This window comes from Pogona vitticeps, chromosome 2 (assembly GCF_051106095.1).
Source record: "Pogona vitticeps strain Pit_001003342236 chromosome 2, PviZW2.1, whole genome shotgun sequence".
NCBI classification, from domain to species: domain Eukaryota; kingdom Metazoa; phylum Chordata; class Lepidosauria; order Squamata; family Agamidae; genus Pogona; species Pogona vitticeps.
Window position 1 is genome coordinate 79359353 of NC_135784.1, and position 18488 is coordinate 79377840.

General features: G+C 40.7%; 2 protein-coding genes across 7 annotated transcripts in view; one reads left to right on the forward strand and one right to left on the reverse strand.

Annotated features, from left to right (window-relative positions):
• TEX264 (testis expressed 264, ER-phagy receptor) overlaps positions 1–18488 on the reverse strand; it is a 212073-nt gene that overhangs the window by 184110 nt on the left and 9475 nt on the right. For 3 of the 4 annotated variants that reach the window (XM_072989802.2, XM_072989804.2, XM_072989805.2), the window contains exon 2: positions 15005–15124. The gene's annotated coding sequence lies outside the window, so the exon portion shown is untranslated. Of the gene's footprint in view, positions 1–15004; positions 15125–15331; positions 15469–18488 lie in introns of those variants that run through there. The other variant, XM_072989803.2, reaches the window with a different exon arrangement.
• Positions 15606–18488, forward strand: part of LOC110076425 (semaphorin-3D) — a 78657-nt gene continuing 75774 nt past the window's right edge. For 2 of the 3 annotated variants that reach the window (XM_072989798.2, XM_020788539.3), the window contains exon 1: positions 15606–15759. Coding sequence is in view for 1 of the 3 variants with exons in the window: in XM_072989799.2 (XP_072845900.2) it covers positions 15720–15759 (40 nt within the window). In the remaining 2 variants the exon portion in view is untranslated. The remainder of the gene's footprint in view (positions 15760–18488) is intronic. The other variant, XM_072989799.2, reaches the window with a different exon arrangement.

The window sequence follows — 18488 nt, forward strand, 5'->3', positions numbered from 1 at the left end:
ACAATTAACATTTGTTCCAGAAGATAAATGGAAAGGTTAGGCCCATAAATTTAATAAATACATACATAAATAGTTGTTGTGGGTTTTTCGGGCTTCTTGGCCGTGTTCTGAAGGTGGTTCTTCCTAACGTTTTGCCAGTCTCTGTGGCCGGCATCTTCAGAGGACAGCAAACTGAAGATGCCGGCCACAGAGACTGGCGAAACGTTTGGAAGAACCACCTTCAGAACACGGCCAAGAAGCCCGAAAAACCCACAACAACCATTAGATCCCGGCCGTGAAAGCCTTCGCGAATACATACATAAATAGTCCCTACTACCCAGAGTCAGGGTCAAAAATGACGGGAATGCATGCAGCTGAACATTCAAGGTTCAGAAACCTAGTCTGTGTCCAATGGTCTGAGTTACAGATTTAATGGATAAAGGTCGTTTTTGCTGTTATTATTGTAGTAGAGAGTTCAGAAAACTAGTTCTCAGTCCTAGGCATGGTTACCAAGAAATTAAGATCCAAAAGAGTTCAGCAGGACTTATTTCCAAGTGCAGAAGATGCAGAGTTGCAAGATTACAGTACTAGCTTTCAATGTAAGGCTGCTGTACAATTCACTGTTTTAATGGTTGAATTTTAACTAGAAATGTATTTAATAACATGTGCATGTATTTAACATGTGCAGTGCCTTGCCATTAAAGGGTAAATTTGCAAGGCAAATTAAAACTGTGTAGTTCAGGACAATACACAATATTGCCAAAGTTACTGTGCTTTCTCTACTATTTTTGTCAACCAAAATGAATCTATTCTACAGGGAAGAAAATCAGAGGATTTTTTGTGTGCTGTATTTGATAGTTAGAAATATGATATGTCTTTCTCCTAGTCATCCAGATATAGCAAAATCTGTCAGCCAGTCCTCAACGAATGCTGAACTTGAAGATTTCCAAATGAACAGTTTCTCTTGCCTTGTTCTGGCATTTTAGGTTTATATGTTTATTATTGCCACTATTCAAATCTTGGCATTTACACTTCTTGCCACATAAAAGTACAGTAGTACTTTGTCATCAGGATTTCCTCTACTATTGCAAGTTATGTGGAGCACAGCATTATGTGTCTGGTGATAAACTGTACCTAGTGTAAATTGCAGGGTTTCTTGAAGTGCCCTCCCTGCTTAGTCTCAGAAGCTACTTCATGAAAACCCATAACTTCTGACTGCCCCTATTGAATGCCCAGAGGAAATATTACCACGACATACTCATGTTATGGCTTTAGGTGAAATATATATTATTTCAGCAGTATAAAATAAAAGATGGAAGCAGTATACAAAAGAGATGCAAATATAATGGATTAATTTAAATGTGAATCCTGTGATGAAGACTCTGCCGTGTTTGTTTATTTATTTAAAATATTTTACCGTCTTTCTCCTTAAAAAGTGCCCAAGATAGCTTACATCATTAAAAAGACAATATTTAAAAGCTAAAAATAGTGAGTATGCAAATATTTAAAAATATTTAAACAAATATATTAAATAAACTCAATACTAGAAACATTTAAAAGCAACAAGGCACAACAGTCCATTCAAAAAAAAGTCTGAGGACACAGTTACACTATGACAATGTAAGAAGCTGAAATGGTGTATTTGAAATCAATTTAAAGTCACATGGTAGTCACATGGTTTTGGAGTTCTATTCAAACTAGTATTGCATTTGCAAAATTGTCACCAGCCACTCTTCCCTTTTCCCTCAGCATTTGTGTGATTATGAAAGCATACATAGCAGCCCTTGGTTGGAGCAGGTGGGAGGCATCATGCCAAAGGAGGTGAGCAAGTAAAGGAGTCTCCAGGGACTCTTGCTATAGGTCCTGCTGCTGTTGCTTCTCCTGTTTTTGTCTGCTGCTCTGCTTTCAGTTATTTTTCATAATTTGCTTTTTATGCATTTTAAAGTGGAATAGTGCTAGATTCTAAAGTACAATACACCACAAGCAAGGCAGCTTTCAGCAGTTTCCAGCGCTTAAGCAATACAGTGATAAAATAGAAACAGGGAAAAATGTAAGAGTTCAGCCTGCAGGATATCTGACAGAGGCTTTCACATATGCCAGAATGGTTTAAAATAAATCATAACTGAGTTAAAATAAACAAGGCTGTGTAAAATAACTTGCTTTCCCACTTTAAAAAAATTACGCTTAGCTGTACATCATGTAGAGGAGGGTGCCTTTTTATGTGTAACCACACCTTCAGATAGTCACTCACTAATTCATTCATTCATTCATTCATTCATTCATTCATTCATTCATTCATTCATTCATTCATTCATTCATTCATTCGATTTATATCCCGCCCATCTGGTCTGTACAACCACTCTGGGCAGCTAAGGAAAAGCCTCTCTGAAAAAAAGGACTTTGCTTGTGGAAGGACAGCAAAGGTGGGGCCAGCCTGGCCTCCTTTGGCAGAGTTTTCCAGAGTCTGGGAGCAGCGACAGAGGACCTCTCCTGTATCCACACCAAATGCACCTGTGAGGGTGGTGGGACCAAGAGAAAGACCTTCCGTGTTGATCTTAATACCAGAGCAGGCTCATAAAAGGAGACATGGTCCTTGAGGCAAATTAGACCCAAGTCATTTAGAACTTTGTAGATTAAAACCAGCCCTTTGAACGATGCCCAGAAACAGATCACCAACCAGTGGAGCAGCTGTAACAGGAGGTAATGTGACACCTGTAACCAGCCCCAGTTAACAATGTAGCTGCAGTTTTTTGGACCCACTAAAGTTTCCAAATACCTTCCAAAGGTAGTGCCACATAGAGTTGTGAGGGTTCAATGTTTAAGGGGTCAGCCACTTCAAATAGGGAGCAAGACGGATTTAACAATTCAATCAATTCTGTATTTATTTGAACACCAACATTAACTGGAACTTCGTGTGAAACAGTTTGTGACCTTTCTTGCAAGTCCAAACCGGGTCGCAAGGGCCTCATATACCCCCCCACACCCAAGAGTGCCACTCGCTCTTCTTCACTGCGCGCCTACGGTCCATGCCAAGAAAAATAATCAACATTAGCATGTTCTAACCCCTTCTGGTATTGAATAGTAAAAGAGAAAGGTTGTAAGGCGAGGTACCACCGAGTTAATCTGGGGTTGGTCTCTTTCATGCGGTTGAGCCACTGCAGGGGTGCCTGGTCTGTAATCAGGGTGAAGGGGGCTCCTTGCAAGTAATACCTAAGGCTGTGGGTGGTCCATTTGATTGCCAAGGCCTCCTTCTCAATTACTGCATACTTTTCTTCATGGGGTTTGAGCTTACGACTCAGATATAGAATGGGATACTCTACCCCTTGTCTCTTTTGGGATAATACTGCCCCTAAACCCCTATCCGATGCATCAGTAAACAGGATGAAGGGTAATTTGAAATCTGGGGAAAATCTGATGGGAAGATCACATATAATTTCCTTAAGGTTTTCAAAAGCTAATGGTTGTTGTGGGTTTTTTGAGCTTCTTGGCCGTGTTCTGAAGGTGGTTTTTCCTAACGTTTTGCCAGTCTCTGTGGCCGGCATCTTCAGAGGACAGCAAACTGTGCTCTTGTGTAGTTTGGCTAGGGCGTGGAGTATTTATGGCTGTGAGATGGGATGATTAGTGTGTATTGTTGTGGGTGTATTGTTTTCTGTGGATGGGTGATTAGTGTGTTTTGTTGTGTGAGTATTGTTGTCATAAGGAGATTGTCACTGTGGTTGATGGTGGTGATCCCCTTGACCTTGTGGTTGGGTAGAGTTCATGACCTTTTGCATGCTGTATTTTTGAGAGCTGGGAGCCAAGTTTTGTTGAGTTTCAAACTTTCCTCTTTTTTATTGATTTTTTTCTGGTGCTTGTGGATTTCAATGGCTTCCATGTGCAGTCTGACGTAATGATTGCTGGTGTTGTCCAGTATTTCCGTATTTTGAAATAGAATTTCATGTCCAGTTTGTTTTAGGGCATGTTCAGCTACTGCAGATTTTTCTAGTTGTTTTAGTCTGCAGTGTCTCTCATGTTCTTTGATTCTGGTGTGGATGCTTCGTTTTGTGTTTCCAATGTATACCTGGCCACAACTGCAAGGTATCCGGTATACTCCTGCAGTGGTGAGGGGGTCCCTTCTGTCCTTTGCTGACCGTAACATTTGTTGTATACGCTGGGGATAGACTGGTCAGTTTTGATGTAGTATCCCTGTTTACTAATGTACCGGTAAAGGACACCCTGATACTCATCCAGCAGATATTCCCAGAAGACATAAAGGCCCTCTTCCAACACTGCCTTACAACCAGCTATTTCCAGTGGGATAATGAATTCTTCGAACAGACAGATGGAGTGGCCATGGGCAGCCCTCTCAGCCCGGTTATAGCAAATTTCTACATGGAGCATTTTGAAAAACTTGCCCTGGCTTCGGCACCCCTCGCACCCACAGTCTGGTTCCGATATGTGGATGACACCTTTACAATCTGGAGTCACGGTGAAGAAAAATTGGAATAATTTCTCAACCATCTCAACAGCATCCACCCAAATATACAATTCACCATGGAAAAAGAAACAGAGGGCCAACTCCCATTCCTAGATGTCATGGTCCTACGCAAAACTGACCTCCGACTGGGACACAAGGTCTACAGAAAACCCACCCACACAGACAGGTACCTACACCAAAACTCCAACCACCAACCACGGCAAAAAAGAGGCATAATCAAAACACTGGTAGACCGTGCAAATCGGAACTGTGAAGCTCAGTTTCTCAACACTGAACTCGACCACCTGAATTGGGCCCTACAGGCAAATGGCTACTCCAAAAATGAAATCACAAGAGCCATCAAACCAAGAAAACAACACGGAACTGAAGAAGAAAAATAGCCACCCACAAACAAAGTATTTCTGCCATACATCAAAGGGGTCACAGACCGCATGGGGAAATTTCTGGAAAAACACAACCTAAAAACAGTATTCAAGCCCACCACAAAAATACAACAAATGTTACGGTCAACAAAGGACAGAAGGGACCCCCTCACCACTGCAGGAGTATAGGAAAAACCACCTTCAGAACACGGCCAAGAAGCCTGAAAAACCCACAACAACCATTAGATCCCAGCCATGAAAGCCTTCGCGAATACATTTTCAAAAGCTCTTTCTTGCTCTTGGGTCCACCTTACTTTATTAGGGGCCCTTTTCCTAGTGAGGTCCGTTAGAGGTGCTGCAATTGAACCGGGGAATAAATTGCCGGTAATACCCAATCAATCCCAAGAATTGCTGTACTTCCCTTTTTGTTCGCGGTCTATACCAAATTGATATTTTGGTTACCTTCTCTTCTTGGGGTTGTTTCTCCCCCTGGCCCACCTTGAAACCAAAGTACTCTACCTTGTTCAGACCTATCCTGCATTTCTTGGGGTTGACAGTTAAACCTGCCTTCTTCAATTCTGCCAAAACCATCCTCAAGTGCCACAGATGCTCCTCCCACGTCTGACTGAAAATGATGATGTCGTCAATGTAAGCAGCAGCTCAGCCCCTCTGTGACTCCAGCAATTTATCCATGAGCCTCTGGAACGTCGCGGCCACGCTGTGTAACCCGAAGGCCATCTTGACAAATTGGAAAAGACCCTCTGGGGTGCAAAATGCGGTTTTCTCTCGGTCTTGGGGTCTCACGAGGATTTGCCAGTATCCCTTAATCAAATCTATGGAACTGAGATAACGTGCATTCCCTAGCATATCTAGCAAGTCCCCAATTCGGGGCATAGGATAGGCGTCGAATTTGGAAACTGCGTTAACCTTCCTAAAATCGACGCAGAATCTCAGGGACCCATCTGGCTTTGGTACTATTACAGGAAAGCTCCTCAAGGGCCCCTTGGAGGGTTCAATCACCCCGATTCGGAGCATCTCTTCCACCTCTTGTTCCATTATTCCCACCACGTAGTGCGGCCAAGTTCTCCCACTATCCCGCACTACCACACCAGGGTCAGTTTCAATGGCATGCTCTACCAGGGACGTTTGATCGGGTATCTTGGAGAACACTTGTGGGAATTCCCCTTTCAAAGCCAAGGCTTGTTTCTGCTGCACCGGCTCTAGAATTTCTCCCACCACTATAACTTCGCCATCTGTCTCTTCTTCTATCTCTGGTCCCAGGTCTTTGTCTGTTTCCCCAGCAAAGAAACATTCTCGGTCTACCCATGCTTTCAGAAGGTTCACGTGAAAAATCTGCAACCTCTTTTTCCGGTCGGGGGTTTCAACCTCATAATCTACCTCACTGACTTTCCGGACCACCTCATATGGCCCATGCCACTTGGATAAGAATTTGGAGGTATCAGTGGGTAACAATACCAGTACCTTTTGCCCCGGCTCAAATTCATGGGGTCTTACCCTTTTATTGTATTGCTCTTTCTGTCTTGTCTGTGCCCTCCCCAAGTTGTCTTGGGCCACTTCCCAAGCCACCTTCAGATTGTTCCTCATTTCTAATATCTGTTGCAGAGCATTCCGTGAAGCATCTTCTCCCTCCTCCCACTTCTCCCTTACCAAATCCAAGATCCCTCAGGACTGACGCCCATACAATAATTCAAACAGTGAGAAGCCCGTCGACGCTTGAGGGGCTTCTCGAACTGCAAACATTAACAGGTTAACAAACATATGCCATTTTCTAGGCTGTACTGTAGCTACTTTCCTTAACATCCCTTTTAATGTGCGATTGAATCTCTCTACCAAGCCGTTGGCTTGGGGGTGATAGATGGAGGTTCTCAGTGGCTTGACCCCCAGGAGTTCCCACATTTGCTTAAAGGTCAAGCTCATAAAATTGGACCCTTGGTCCGTTAGCACTTCCCTGGGGAACCCCACTCTGGAGAATACCCCTAGCAGTTCCCTCGCCAACACCTTCGCCGTCGTAGATCTCAGAGGTATGGCTTCCGGGTATCTTGTGGCATAGTCAATAATGACCAGGATGTACTGATGCCTGCCCTCCAATTTAGTCAACGGGCCTACGATGTCCATGGCTATACGATCAAAGGGTCGGTCCACTAATGGCATAGGAACCAATTCAGCCCCTGGTCCCGCTTTAGGTTGGGTTAGCTGACACTCAGGGCAGGATCTACAATACTCTTCGACCTGTTTTGCCATCTTGGGCCAAAAGAACCTTTGCCGGACCCGCACCAGAGTCTTTTGGGCGGCAAGATGGCCAGCTATCGGTAGGTCATGCGCCCAGTGTATGATCCAGGGTCTCAAGTGTTCTGGAACGATTATGAGGTGTTCCTCTTTTTGTTCTCTCTTGCAGACGTAGTACAGTAAACCCCTGTGCATCTCAAACCCTTCTTCATTTTCTGGGTTGTCGCCTTTCGGTACAGCTAGTTGTAACCCTTGTTTCAAACTAGGGTCATCTTGCTGCAGGTTCTGCAGCTGTTCTCTAGAAAGTTGCATTACTTCGGCTTCTCCTTCCCAGTTGTCTCCCCCCCCCCCCCGCATAACCATCTTCCACCCTCCGTGCAAGGTCTTCCAGGCCTGGCCAGTCTCTACCCAGCAGCATCTCTCTGGGACGATCCCCACCGCCAGCTCAGCTTTCTGGTCCCCTATAAATACGTCCACTTCGGCCGTTTCGTATTCCTTGGAATCCCCATGAATGCACTTTATTATTACTGTCCCCGGGAGACGGTGGCCATCCATCTCTTTGACCAAGGTACGGGTACACCCGGTGTCTATCAGGGCCCGTTTCTTTTGTCCATTTACCCTCGTGGTAACCACCCACCTTGGCCATGTTCACGTAGATGTTGGTCCACACGCACTCCTCTGTTGGGCAGAATTTCTTTATGTGGCCGAACTGGCCGCAGCCAAAGCAAGCCATCATTTTCTCTTTTCCTGGGTTCCACATTGGTGTCAACTTGCTCTTAGCCGGGTCAGTGGTAATGGTTGGCCGCGGGATCCTCGTACCGGCCAGGTTTACAAATTCAATGCGATCGGGGCCTTGTTTTTTCAGGATTGCTCCTGGGCTGCCACATGGAGCTCCGGTGTTCATGGTCTCCGCCATCTTTTCTTTGAAACAGGGTTTCTCTCCTGTAGCTGCAGGTCGCGACAACCAGGTGTCCTCTGCTCCTAGATAGTCTTCCAGTAGGGTCACAGTGCCCTCTATGTTGGTGGGCTTGTGTTTCATAACCCAGTTCCATGGCCCTGGGTTTAGCGTCGATACCAACTGTTCCATTATGACCAGCTCTAAGACTTGCTCTGCCGTTTTACCCTTGGGTTGCACCCATTTGGTGGCATGCACTCTCATCTTTTGGGCTACCGTTCGTGGGTGTAATCCGGGTTTTAACTTCAACTCTCTAAACCAATGTCTGTATGCCTCTTCGTTTAGGTTGAGCGTATTCAGTATTGCTGTTTTTACTTTTTTAAAGTCTCCCGCATCTTCGGGGTCTAGCGTATCTACTATTTCTTGGGGTAACCCCGTTAAGTATGGGGTTACAATTAAGGCCCACTGTTCCTTAGGCCACTGTGCCGATGTTGCCACTCGTTCAAAAGTGTTTAGAAATGCCGGGGGTCATCCTGGGGTCCCATCTTTTGTAACTTAATAGGGGGTCTTGTCACAATGGGGTTTTTTACCTCCGGTATGGGTGGTGGTACCTGCGTCCCCAGTTGTGTTTTCTGTAGTTGCTCTATGATCAGTCATTGTTGGTCCGCCAGCTGTTTCAACAACATCTTTTGTCCTTCTGTAATTTGTCGCATCCACATGTCCATCTCTCTTTGCCGCTGTGATTGCCCCACGTTGGACGCCAATATGTGAGGGTTCGACGTTTAAGGGGTCAGCCACTTCAAATAAGGAGCGAGACAGATTTAACAATTCAATCGATTCTTTATTTATTTGAACACCAACATTAACTGGAACTTCGTGTGGAACAGTTTGTGACTTTTCTTGCAAGTCCAAACCGGGTCACAAGGGGGTCCATAAATTCCCAACAAACGGGTTACTATCTTCTATAGTCCACGGTCCTGTTACACCATTCACAGGTACCAGGTTTTCCCCGAGTTCTTCCTCTTCTGGGGCAATCAGGGGAAGTGTTTCTTCATCACCACTCCATCCCCATATGGATGACCCCTCTCCGGCGTCTGCCAGCCATGGCCCGGGTAAACCCCCATCTTCTGCAATTCCGCCAGATGCCAAGCTTTCTTTCTCTCTATTTCCCTTGCCAAAGCTTCCCTCTCCTCTCTCAACTTACGCCGCCATTTGTTTGCTTCCGTTTCTCCCCAATAAGAGGGTCGGGGTCTCAGGCTTTGACGCCTTCTCTTTTCTGCTTCTTCGTGGGGTACCTTTACTTGCTCCCACTTCCCAGTCCACGGATTCTCAACCCATATCCATTCCCAGCCCCCTGGGATTTCTTCCCACTTTCCTTTTATATCCCCGGCCGCCGCCTCTATCTCCTCCCCTTTTCTTCCTGCCAAATCTTTCCCGGGTCTCGGGGACAGGGTTAACCCTTTCATGGCTTGTGCCAGGTTGCTGGTATCCACTCCTATATCCACTGATGCCCTGGCTTCGGGAACATCCCCCAACTCGTAGGTGTCCACCTGTTTATCTTCGCATCGGGGTGGGGAAGGAGGGGGAGAGGTTTGTGTATTTTGGGTTCGTGACGGGAGTGATGGCACTCCTACAAAGGCCTCCTGTTTGGGGGCCTCACAAGAGTGTATTACAATAATCCAGAATAAAGCTTTATCATTAGAAAACAAAGTGAAGCCCACTCTCAAAACACATGGAAGAAATAAATCATCAGGTAAATGAGATATTAAGAGAACTAATTCCAAGCTACAGAAACAGTCTTTCAAAACCCTAACAAATATGGAAAACAGGATGGAGCTGATGAGAGCTGTAGGCCGAAGCATCTGGAGAAGCAATGATTTGCTGTCCTTGCTTTAAAGTCCTTCCTGACCTGGGTCTATTTGTATCCAATGGGACAGTCCCTACCTCATGTTCATTCTTGAGGTCTCTGTGTTGGTGTGTGCAGTGTGCAATAATAAAAGTAAAAATTAAAGCCATGAAATATGAAAATACAATATGAAAGTAAAAGCTAAAAGGAATAAAACGGCAGAATAATAGTAGCAACCGATAATATCATTTAAACAGATCTAAAACTTCTGAAAATATATGGAATTGAAAAGCCCCAGGAAATAGAATGGTTCAACAGTCTGTTTTCCAGGGGCTCCAAGGTAAAGGGGTCTGATGCAAGGAAAATTTTGTATTTCCATTTATTTATTTTAAAAGTTATATTTTTTTATTTTTATCTTTGGTTTGATGTCTGTTTTTGCTTAATTTGAGTTTTATATCCATTACTGAATTGCTGTAATTCAACAATCTCTTCTATTTTTGTGTCTTATTTTTTGTGTAAATGGTGAAGATAAGCATAATTGTATATAATAAGCATAAATTTATAAAGTCCAGAGGAATAAAGGCCTGTAAAATAAATAATCTGTTGCACTACAGAGTAGTGTAACTACAGAGAGTGCAAGATATAGGACCTGCATATGCCATCTACAGCCATATTAACACTTTGTGAAATACATACATTCTGCTTATTTCAATACACTTTCAGTTTTCTTCCATAGCTCAGCTGGCAGGTCTAAATTTAATTCCTTTTTATATCATATTTTCATTAATTTTAAACAAAAAATAAAAATACCACTACAGTGGTACCTCGACTTACAAATGTCCCAACATACGACCATTTATTTTATATATGTTATGTATTGTTTAATACAGTGGTGCCTCAACTTACGAACTTAATTGGTTCTGGAACTCCAGTTGTAACATCATCTAACATAGATAATAACACTGCTTTAGGGCAAGCTTCTATATTTAAATCCAAGATTACATTTACAGTGGTGCCTCACTTAACGAGCGCCCCGTTTAATGACGAATCCGCATAGCGATTAGGTTTTTGTGATTGCAAAAGTGATCACATAACGATGTTTTGAATGGTAAAAATCGCTTTGCGATGATCGGTAAGCTGTTTCGCTTACTGATTTTCACATAGCATTTTTTTTCCAACAGCTGATCGGTGGTTCCAAAATGGCCACCAGAACAAATGGCCGCTCGCTCTTTTTTGGGACGGATTCCTCGCTTACCGGGCAGCGAAAATGGCTGCCGTATGGAGGATTTTTGCTTAAATGTAAGTTTTTCCCCCATTGGAACACATTGAAGGGGTTTCAATGCGTTTCAATGGGGTTTTTAAAATCGCATAGCGATGTTTTCAGTTAGCGGCGATTTTTGCCACACCGATTAACATCGCTATGCGAGGCATCACTGTATCTCATTAAAAACCAACTTCCAAAATTTCAAAACTATTTCACATTCCCACCACATATGGTATGTACCCATAATTTTATTACATCTCCAACATTATCTGGAGTGTTTATTATCTATACAGTGTAATTTTGCTGGTGTTTAATACCATCTGCAAATTATTTTATAATAATTTTCATTCATTTTTACCAACAAACTCTAAAATTCTCATACCACATATATTCTTTCATACTTCCTCTTATTTCTTCTCACATATCTTTCCCCATACTGTTTTAAGAGCCTTCTGATGATTTTCCTCAATCAATATTCTCTAAATTACACTAGTCGTCCCCTTTATTTCAGTTTTCTCATTCTGTTTCTCTCTCTCTACCATAAGTTTTTCAAATTTTGTCATCTCTCTGGATTTACCATTTTCTCACCATTAATTTGTCCATACATTGAGCTGAATTAAATTTAACCAAGATAATGTTTCTCCTTATAAGATATCATTTATCTGTTCTCTACTATTCGTCCTCTCCAACCAGTTTTTTGATCTGTTAGTTCTTTTTTCCATTAATACCTTTCCAAGAAAAAAAGGAATTCTTTTGCTATTTCCTCTTTATTATGTCCTGATACATAAAACCATAGAACTCAAAGAGGGTGTACTTTCTTTTTCACATGACTGTAAAAGGCTGCCTAGCAGAAGGAATTGCAGTACATTTTTTCTGGAAAAGGTATGTCATGAGTTGTTGTTCATCTTAGGTTGTATTTACCTAATGTTCAGACCTGTTAAGGATCAGATGGTTTTTATTATGTCCTGATACATAAAACCATAGTATTGAAAGAGGATGTACTTTCTTTTTCATGACTGTATTTACAGTGACCTTGCCATAAACTTGACTGTAAAATGGGTCAATTGTTTTGCAATGACTTTTAGTAAACTGCTGTTCAAACCTCATTTTTAAAGTACCATGTACATTGCTAGGGCTGTTTCTGCCACCTTAATTGTTTTAACACTGTATACTTAACCGACCAGATAGGCGGGATAGAAATAAAATAAAATAAAATAAAATAAAATAAAATAAAATAAAATAAAATAAAATAAATAAATAAATAAATAAATAAATAAATAAATAAATAAATAAATAAATAAATAAATAAATAAATAAATAAATAAATATGCTGTTTCACATTCACTGTGGACTTACATGCAACATACCTGACAGCCAGTCCACAGAGGTGGGGTTTTTTTCAGGTCAGTACTTGTTTAACAAGAAGTCTCATGAGTTAAGATGCTAGCACTCCACAGCTTGCTTGCTCCAAGTAGCACAATGGGCCTAAATTCATGCGCCCACCACTTCTCTCTTTACTCTCCTGCCTCTCTCCTGGCATTTTGGTACGCTGAACATACCAACATCCATATCAACCTCTTCACTTTCAGCTGCTAAGTAGAGACAGGCACTTAGGTTTTTAAAATTGTCTCACAAATGGAATAATTCTCTGTCAGTGTGTGCTCTGATATTTATTTTTCTGTCTGAGGAAACATGGTAATCCCTGAAACTTGCAATTTGAGATCTGATAATTGTATATCTAAATCATGGGATCAATCATTATCTTGAACCTTGGTCAAACAAATTATCTTATTTTTTTTTCTTGCAAAGCTGGACAGCATCTGGCTATTCTGACTTTGGATACAGTAGCTCTAAGCAGTTTTGGTATGTTGCATGCAAACTGTTCTCTAAGGTTTTTCAGCCAACTAGTCATTCTTTTTCTGCATTTCTTTTTCTATGTATTTTACTTTGGAGATTACCAATAAAGAAATAATTTGATTTATTGGAGAACTACTCAAATATAGGAAAAGTTTGACCCCTTGTGGGCGAGGCTTTAAGTAACAACTAGGAAAACACATGATACCTTTATAAACTACTTATAAAGTCATCATACAATATATGAGCCTTTATAGATAAAAATACTACTTCATCGGGCTTGCACCAGTGTAAAGAACTTAAAGTACAAACGTTCATGGCATAATGGGTTTTTCCTGCAAAGTTACTCTTAGATGTAAAATCCGGAAGTTCTTGGCAGGATGGAATTCATCAGGCACTTCTCTGTTAGATGTAAGTCAGGAAGTATATGGTTGCTGTTTGATGGTTGCAGCTAAAGCAAATGTGTATTGAGTGCACAGCACAGTTTTTTAAACAAAAAAGCATGGGTCATGTATGCACACACATGCATGAATCTAGCAGATGAACAGTAACACAAACTAATTAAAACACAAACGTGTGCAAGAAAACCTGAAAAACCACGGGGTATATCCAAAATCACATAAAGCACAAAGTAAGTGTAGCAGTTTTTTTCTTTTTAAGGTTTAAAATGTTATTAGGCATATTAATCATATTACAAAACATAACTGATACTATGATGATACAATAAATGCTAATAATCAAAGATATGGCTGTAAAACATACTATAAATAACCTGATCCATTTTCCATTTAAGCCAATAAAGATAAAGGTGTTTTGTCTAACACGCTTAACCGATTAGCATACATTTTGAGGATTGATTCCAAATCCCTCGTGGATAGTGAAAACAGTAGCATGGTAAAAGGAAAAAGAACAGCATTTTTTCACATGTATTACCAGAACTGGCCACTAGATGGTGCCAGAGAATCTGTTATGTATTCTTCACTAACAAGTATACCTAGCAAGTTCTCTGTTTCCCTCTACTGTCCAGTTCTGGTAACACATGTGAAAATAGGTAATAAATGTTGAAATCCCATGGATAAGGGGGTCCTACTGTATGTCCAAAATAGTGAACTATTAAGTTTCATGAGTGTACCATAAATACTTTATAAATATGCTTTAGATATTACCAAGGTCTATTTTTAAAAATTGACAAAATCAGTATCTTTCATTCTAAATACAGTGGTGCCTCGACTTATCACCATCTTGCTATACAACCATTTTGAGTTGTGATCAGTTCCAGCTGCAATATTTTGCCTCAACTTGCAGTCGGAGCTTCAAGTTGCAATCAAAAAACGCAGGGGGAAAAAGGGGGGAATTCAAATTAGACAGCTAACCGTTGGTTCGGGAAGAGTTCTTTGTAACTCTTTTGCCCCAACGGTTAGAGTGTGTGTTAGAGGAGGATTGGCAACGCCTGATGCTGTTTTCTGGTTCTGAGTAAGTACTTTTGCAGGGTGAGTTTGGGCTGGGGGGGTTATATTTTTGTGCTGTGATTTTTTTGTGTGTTTTGTTGTGTTTACTTTTTCAGCCCCAGCGCGTTCCAATGGGGCTTACTGTGCTGTTTATTTTTGGTTATTTTTTAAAGCCCCAGCACCTTCCGACAGGGCTGCTGTGTGCTTTATTTATATATTTGTTTATTTGAGGGTGGGTTTTTTTGGGGGGGGGGTGGGCTGGATTAATCACGTTCCCATGCATTTGAATGGGAAATGGTGCTTCGGCTTACGACCATTTTGAGTTACGTCCATCTTCTGGAACGGATTATGGTCGTAAGTCACTGTACTTACATTTTTATCACCAGCATTTCTTTGGAGACTATTTTTTTTCTGAAAGACTGTCATGTGAGTTTTATATATTTTAAATCAGTGGCTCTCAAATGCTTAAGGTACTTTAAACAGTTTAATTTTTTTTCATCAGATACCCCATATTACACCAGTAGAAAATTTATTGTTTCTTTAGTTTATTTATATCCCCTCTTTGTCCCACGGAAGGAAGCTGATGTAGAATAGCTTAAAAACACATGTTTAAAAGCATAATAAATACGTACCTTGTCTTTCTGTTCTTCATCTTCCTGACCTGTCCTTTCTTTTACTTTCACTTTTTTCCCTCTTTACTTGCCCCTTTGCTTTTCAATTCCTTTCCTTTTTTGGACAGAAACAAGAAGTTCCTGTAAAGGGAAAAGACATAATCTAAAACAAAGACAAGAAGCTGGGGGAGGCCATGGAGGATAGGAAATATATAGTTAAATGTATGAAAAAGATAGGAATCCCATTGATAACAAAAAGCCATGAACATAACTAAGAGCCGAGTCTTTGAATTTTAGGATAAAAGACTATGGCGAGCAGAGGTTATATATTACATTTAAAATACTTACTTTGGTGTATTTTAAAAAGGATTCACAAACATGCAAATTCATTTCAGTTCTGAGAAAATAATTTGTATTGAGAAAACCTTTTGGAGAAATGAACAACTGACCACAAGATGTCATCAGAGCTCAATTCATTTTATATGAGCCAATGAATAGCTGGGAATGAAGCGGCACAGATAGTGTGTTAAGTAGCTGGTTCTGCTGATTTTTATGAATGGAGGCTGTCTCTGAATGACATCATGGCCTATTCACTCCACCTTCTCACTCACCCACCCAATCCTCTTTAAGTCGCTGTAATTTTCAGGTGTTTCTGTACTACCTTTTAGGCAGAAGATCTTGCAGGGTTTGTAACAGCATTAGGGCGCGGAAGATAACAGAGCATTGTCTTCCTGAAATGCATTCAGTGTATGAACCATCAGGACAGCTCTATACAGGTAATACAATTTTTTTGTAAATGAACATAAAATATTATGCCATTTTGAACAATAATGATGGGATGTTTACATTTAGGTATGATTCAAAAATGCTTTTTTCAAAATTGATGGAATAGGATGGATATATATAATGATATATAATAGAACCAACTTTGTATCCACAATTTGTATGTGTGTGATACATAACCTTCCAGCACTTGTTGATTAGTATTCTTTTTGTACATAATGGCAATGACTTTTCATACTGAAGAAGTGAGCAAGTGTGCCAGGGAGCTATGGAAAATTACATGTTCCTTTACAGAATTTTAAAAGGCAATTTTCACAAATATTTTGATTAACACCTGAACTACAATTATATGTACCTTTTCTTTAGTAAATGTGCATAGGATTAGGCAATTATATGCAAAATCCTGTGAATTATATGGTGCAATCCTGTGAATGCTTGTTCAAAAGTAACTCTTTTGATCAATGGACTGACTTTCAGCTAAGTGTATTCACAGTCATAGCACCTCAGTACAATTCTGTGCATGCTTATTCACAAGTAAATCTTATTACACATGTACAGAAGTAGGCATATATAGGACTGCAGCTATAACATTACAAATTGTCATCTTTTTTCAGTTTGCCACAACTCTTTGGTCCTCAGAATCTAAAAATTCAGTAGCCTTGTGGCAAAACCACTAGATGGTTTCAAGGCAGGAAGTTGCTGAACAGGTGTGGTAGATTAGTGTGATACAACACTAGACAGAAAGCTGGTATTCATAAGTAATTATTATATACAATGGCCAGGATCCATTGGATCTTACACATGTAAGACACCATATAAGTAGCAGTATCAAGTTGTCATTAACAAAGTGTTGATTACATCCTGGTCATGCACCCCATATTAATTGGCGGGGATTTGAAACTGTAGCTTGTCATTTTACTTACATATGCATAAATTGCCAATAGGACTTTGGCCAAGATGAAGTATTAGAGCAACTGTTATACAGTATATAGTTCAGAGCTATGCTCTGCATTTGAAAGATGCATGAAGTAATTGTAAAAGCTTTTGCCTTAACAATGTCAGTAAGAAATATTTAAGATCCTGGTGGGGCATTATCTATTGATTTTCCAAATCTTGGAAAATGTTATGTTACAAGTTAGTCAATTTCTGCCCTGACCCTAAATCTCTCTCCTCTTTTTGTCTCTTCAAGAGGAAGAGAAAAGAAGCCTACTGAAATCAATACGAGGTGACCTGGAGCTCTTAGATTGAGAGCATTCTTGTGCATTATTGCAAAGGAAAGGGAAGAGACTCAAAGCATGTGGAGCATATCCCTATAGCTTCAGGAGAACTAGCACAGATTCATATTCTCGTTTATGGACAATTCATGCTTCATGTGCTGTAGGGAATGAATGGGAGATAACAGATGAGAACAGTTCCATGAATGATACATTTATCATGGTTCACCAGCTGGGTCCTTGAACTCGAAGCATGTTCTCCCATTTTTGTGCTATAAATATCAATATGCAAATAGCACATATGAATTGGCTCTCAGTTGTGAATCTCATTAGGAAATAGTGAAATACTATTTCTCAATAGCTGGAATCCTACTGTGCAACTTAGTGTGTATATAAGTTGATAATGTCATTAGCTATAGACTTTAATCTTTAATTCAAATGCTTCCACCTACCCACCACTGGTTCAGAGGCTCCCTATGGATCCCTTTTGGCCTGGGGAAGGATTTAGGAGCCTCAGGATATGGGGGAGCCTGTATATCAAAAAGTCATCACTGCAGTCTTGCCACTGAGATTGGGGCTTGTGGTGGCAATTTTCAGATAGAGTTGTGCAACCGGATTCCAGCCAGTGTGTCCTCAAGTGGTTGTGACACACAAGACTGCTCTTAGCTTCTTTGTAGGAAAAGCCAAACACATATGAAATAAATAAAAAGCCTTGTTTCCCTCCTTTCCATGGCTCTACAGCTCTATTATGTTTCTCTCAAGACGTGATGAAAGGAGCCAAAATTAGGATTACTTTCCCATTAGTTTGTCATATAATATAATGGGAAACTGCTGACTAAGCCAATTTTTATTGCCATTTCTGTTTTTCTTTGAAGTTAGGAGATTTAATGATACAACTAAGACTTTCTATATACAGGATTGTGAATCCCTGTGGTTCTTCCAATCCAAGTTCCATCAATATCTCTAAAGTGATTTTGCAGATTAGACTATTTGCTGAAAGTATGTTTTGCTTGAGTTATCCCAGTGGTCACAGGCTGCTCTGTTTGACTTCAAGAAAATTAGTCTTTATGCATCTTGTATTGGCTTTTGCCAGGTTACTAAGCCCTTTGGATGAAGTTAGCTTTCCCTTGAACCAATTAAGTGGCCTACAATCATAGGCTATATTATACCTTATAACAGATAAATTTTCTTTAATTTGGTAAAGTGCAGACACAGTGTTGGTGGCGCAATCCTCATCATCTTGGTCTGTCATATCAGGCTTTAGATCTTGAAATTCCACAACACAGAGAAACTAGAATCCCATACAGATGTTTCTGTCCCTGGATCCCAAAACAATAAAAAATATATTACCAGCAACCCAAGAGGTTGCTGACCTCAGATCAAATGGTATGGTTCTCTAGTAATAGCCAAAACAGCTCCCAGTTTATCTCAGTAAGAAGTATTCTATGTCAAAGATGTCTGCCTGATTAAAGCATCAGTGATATGTAAACTTACTTGGGAGTAAGCCT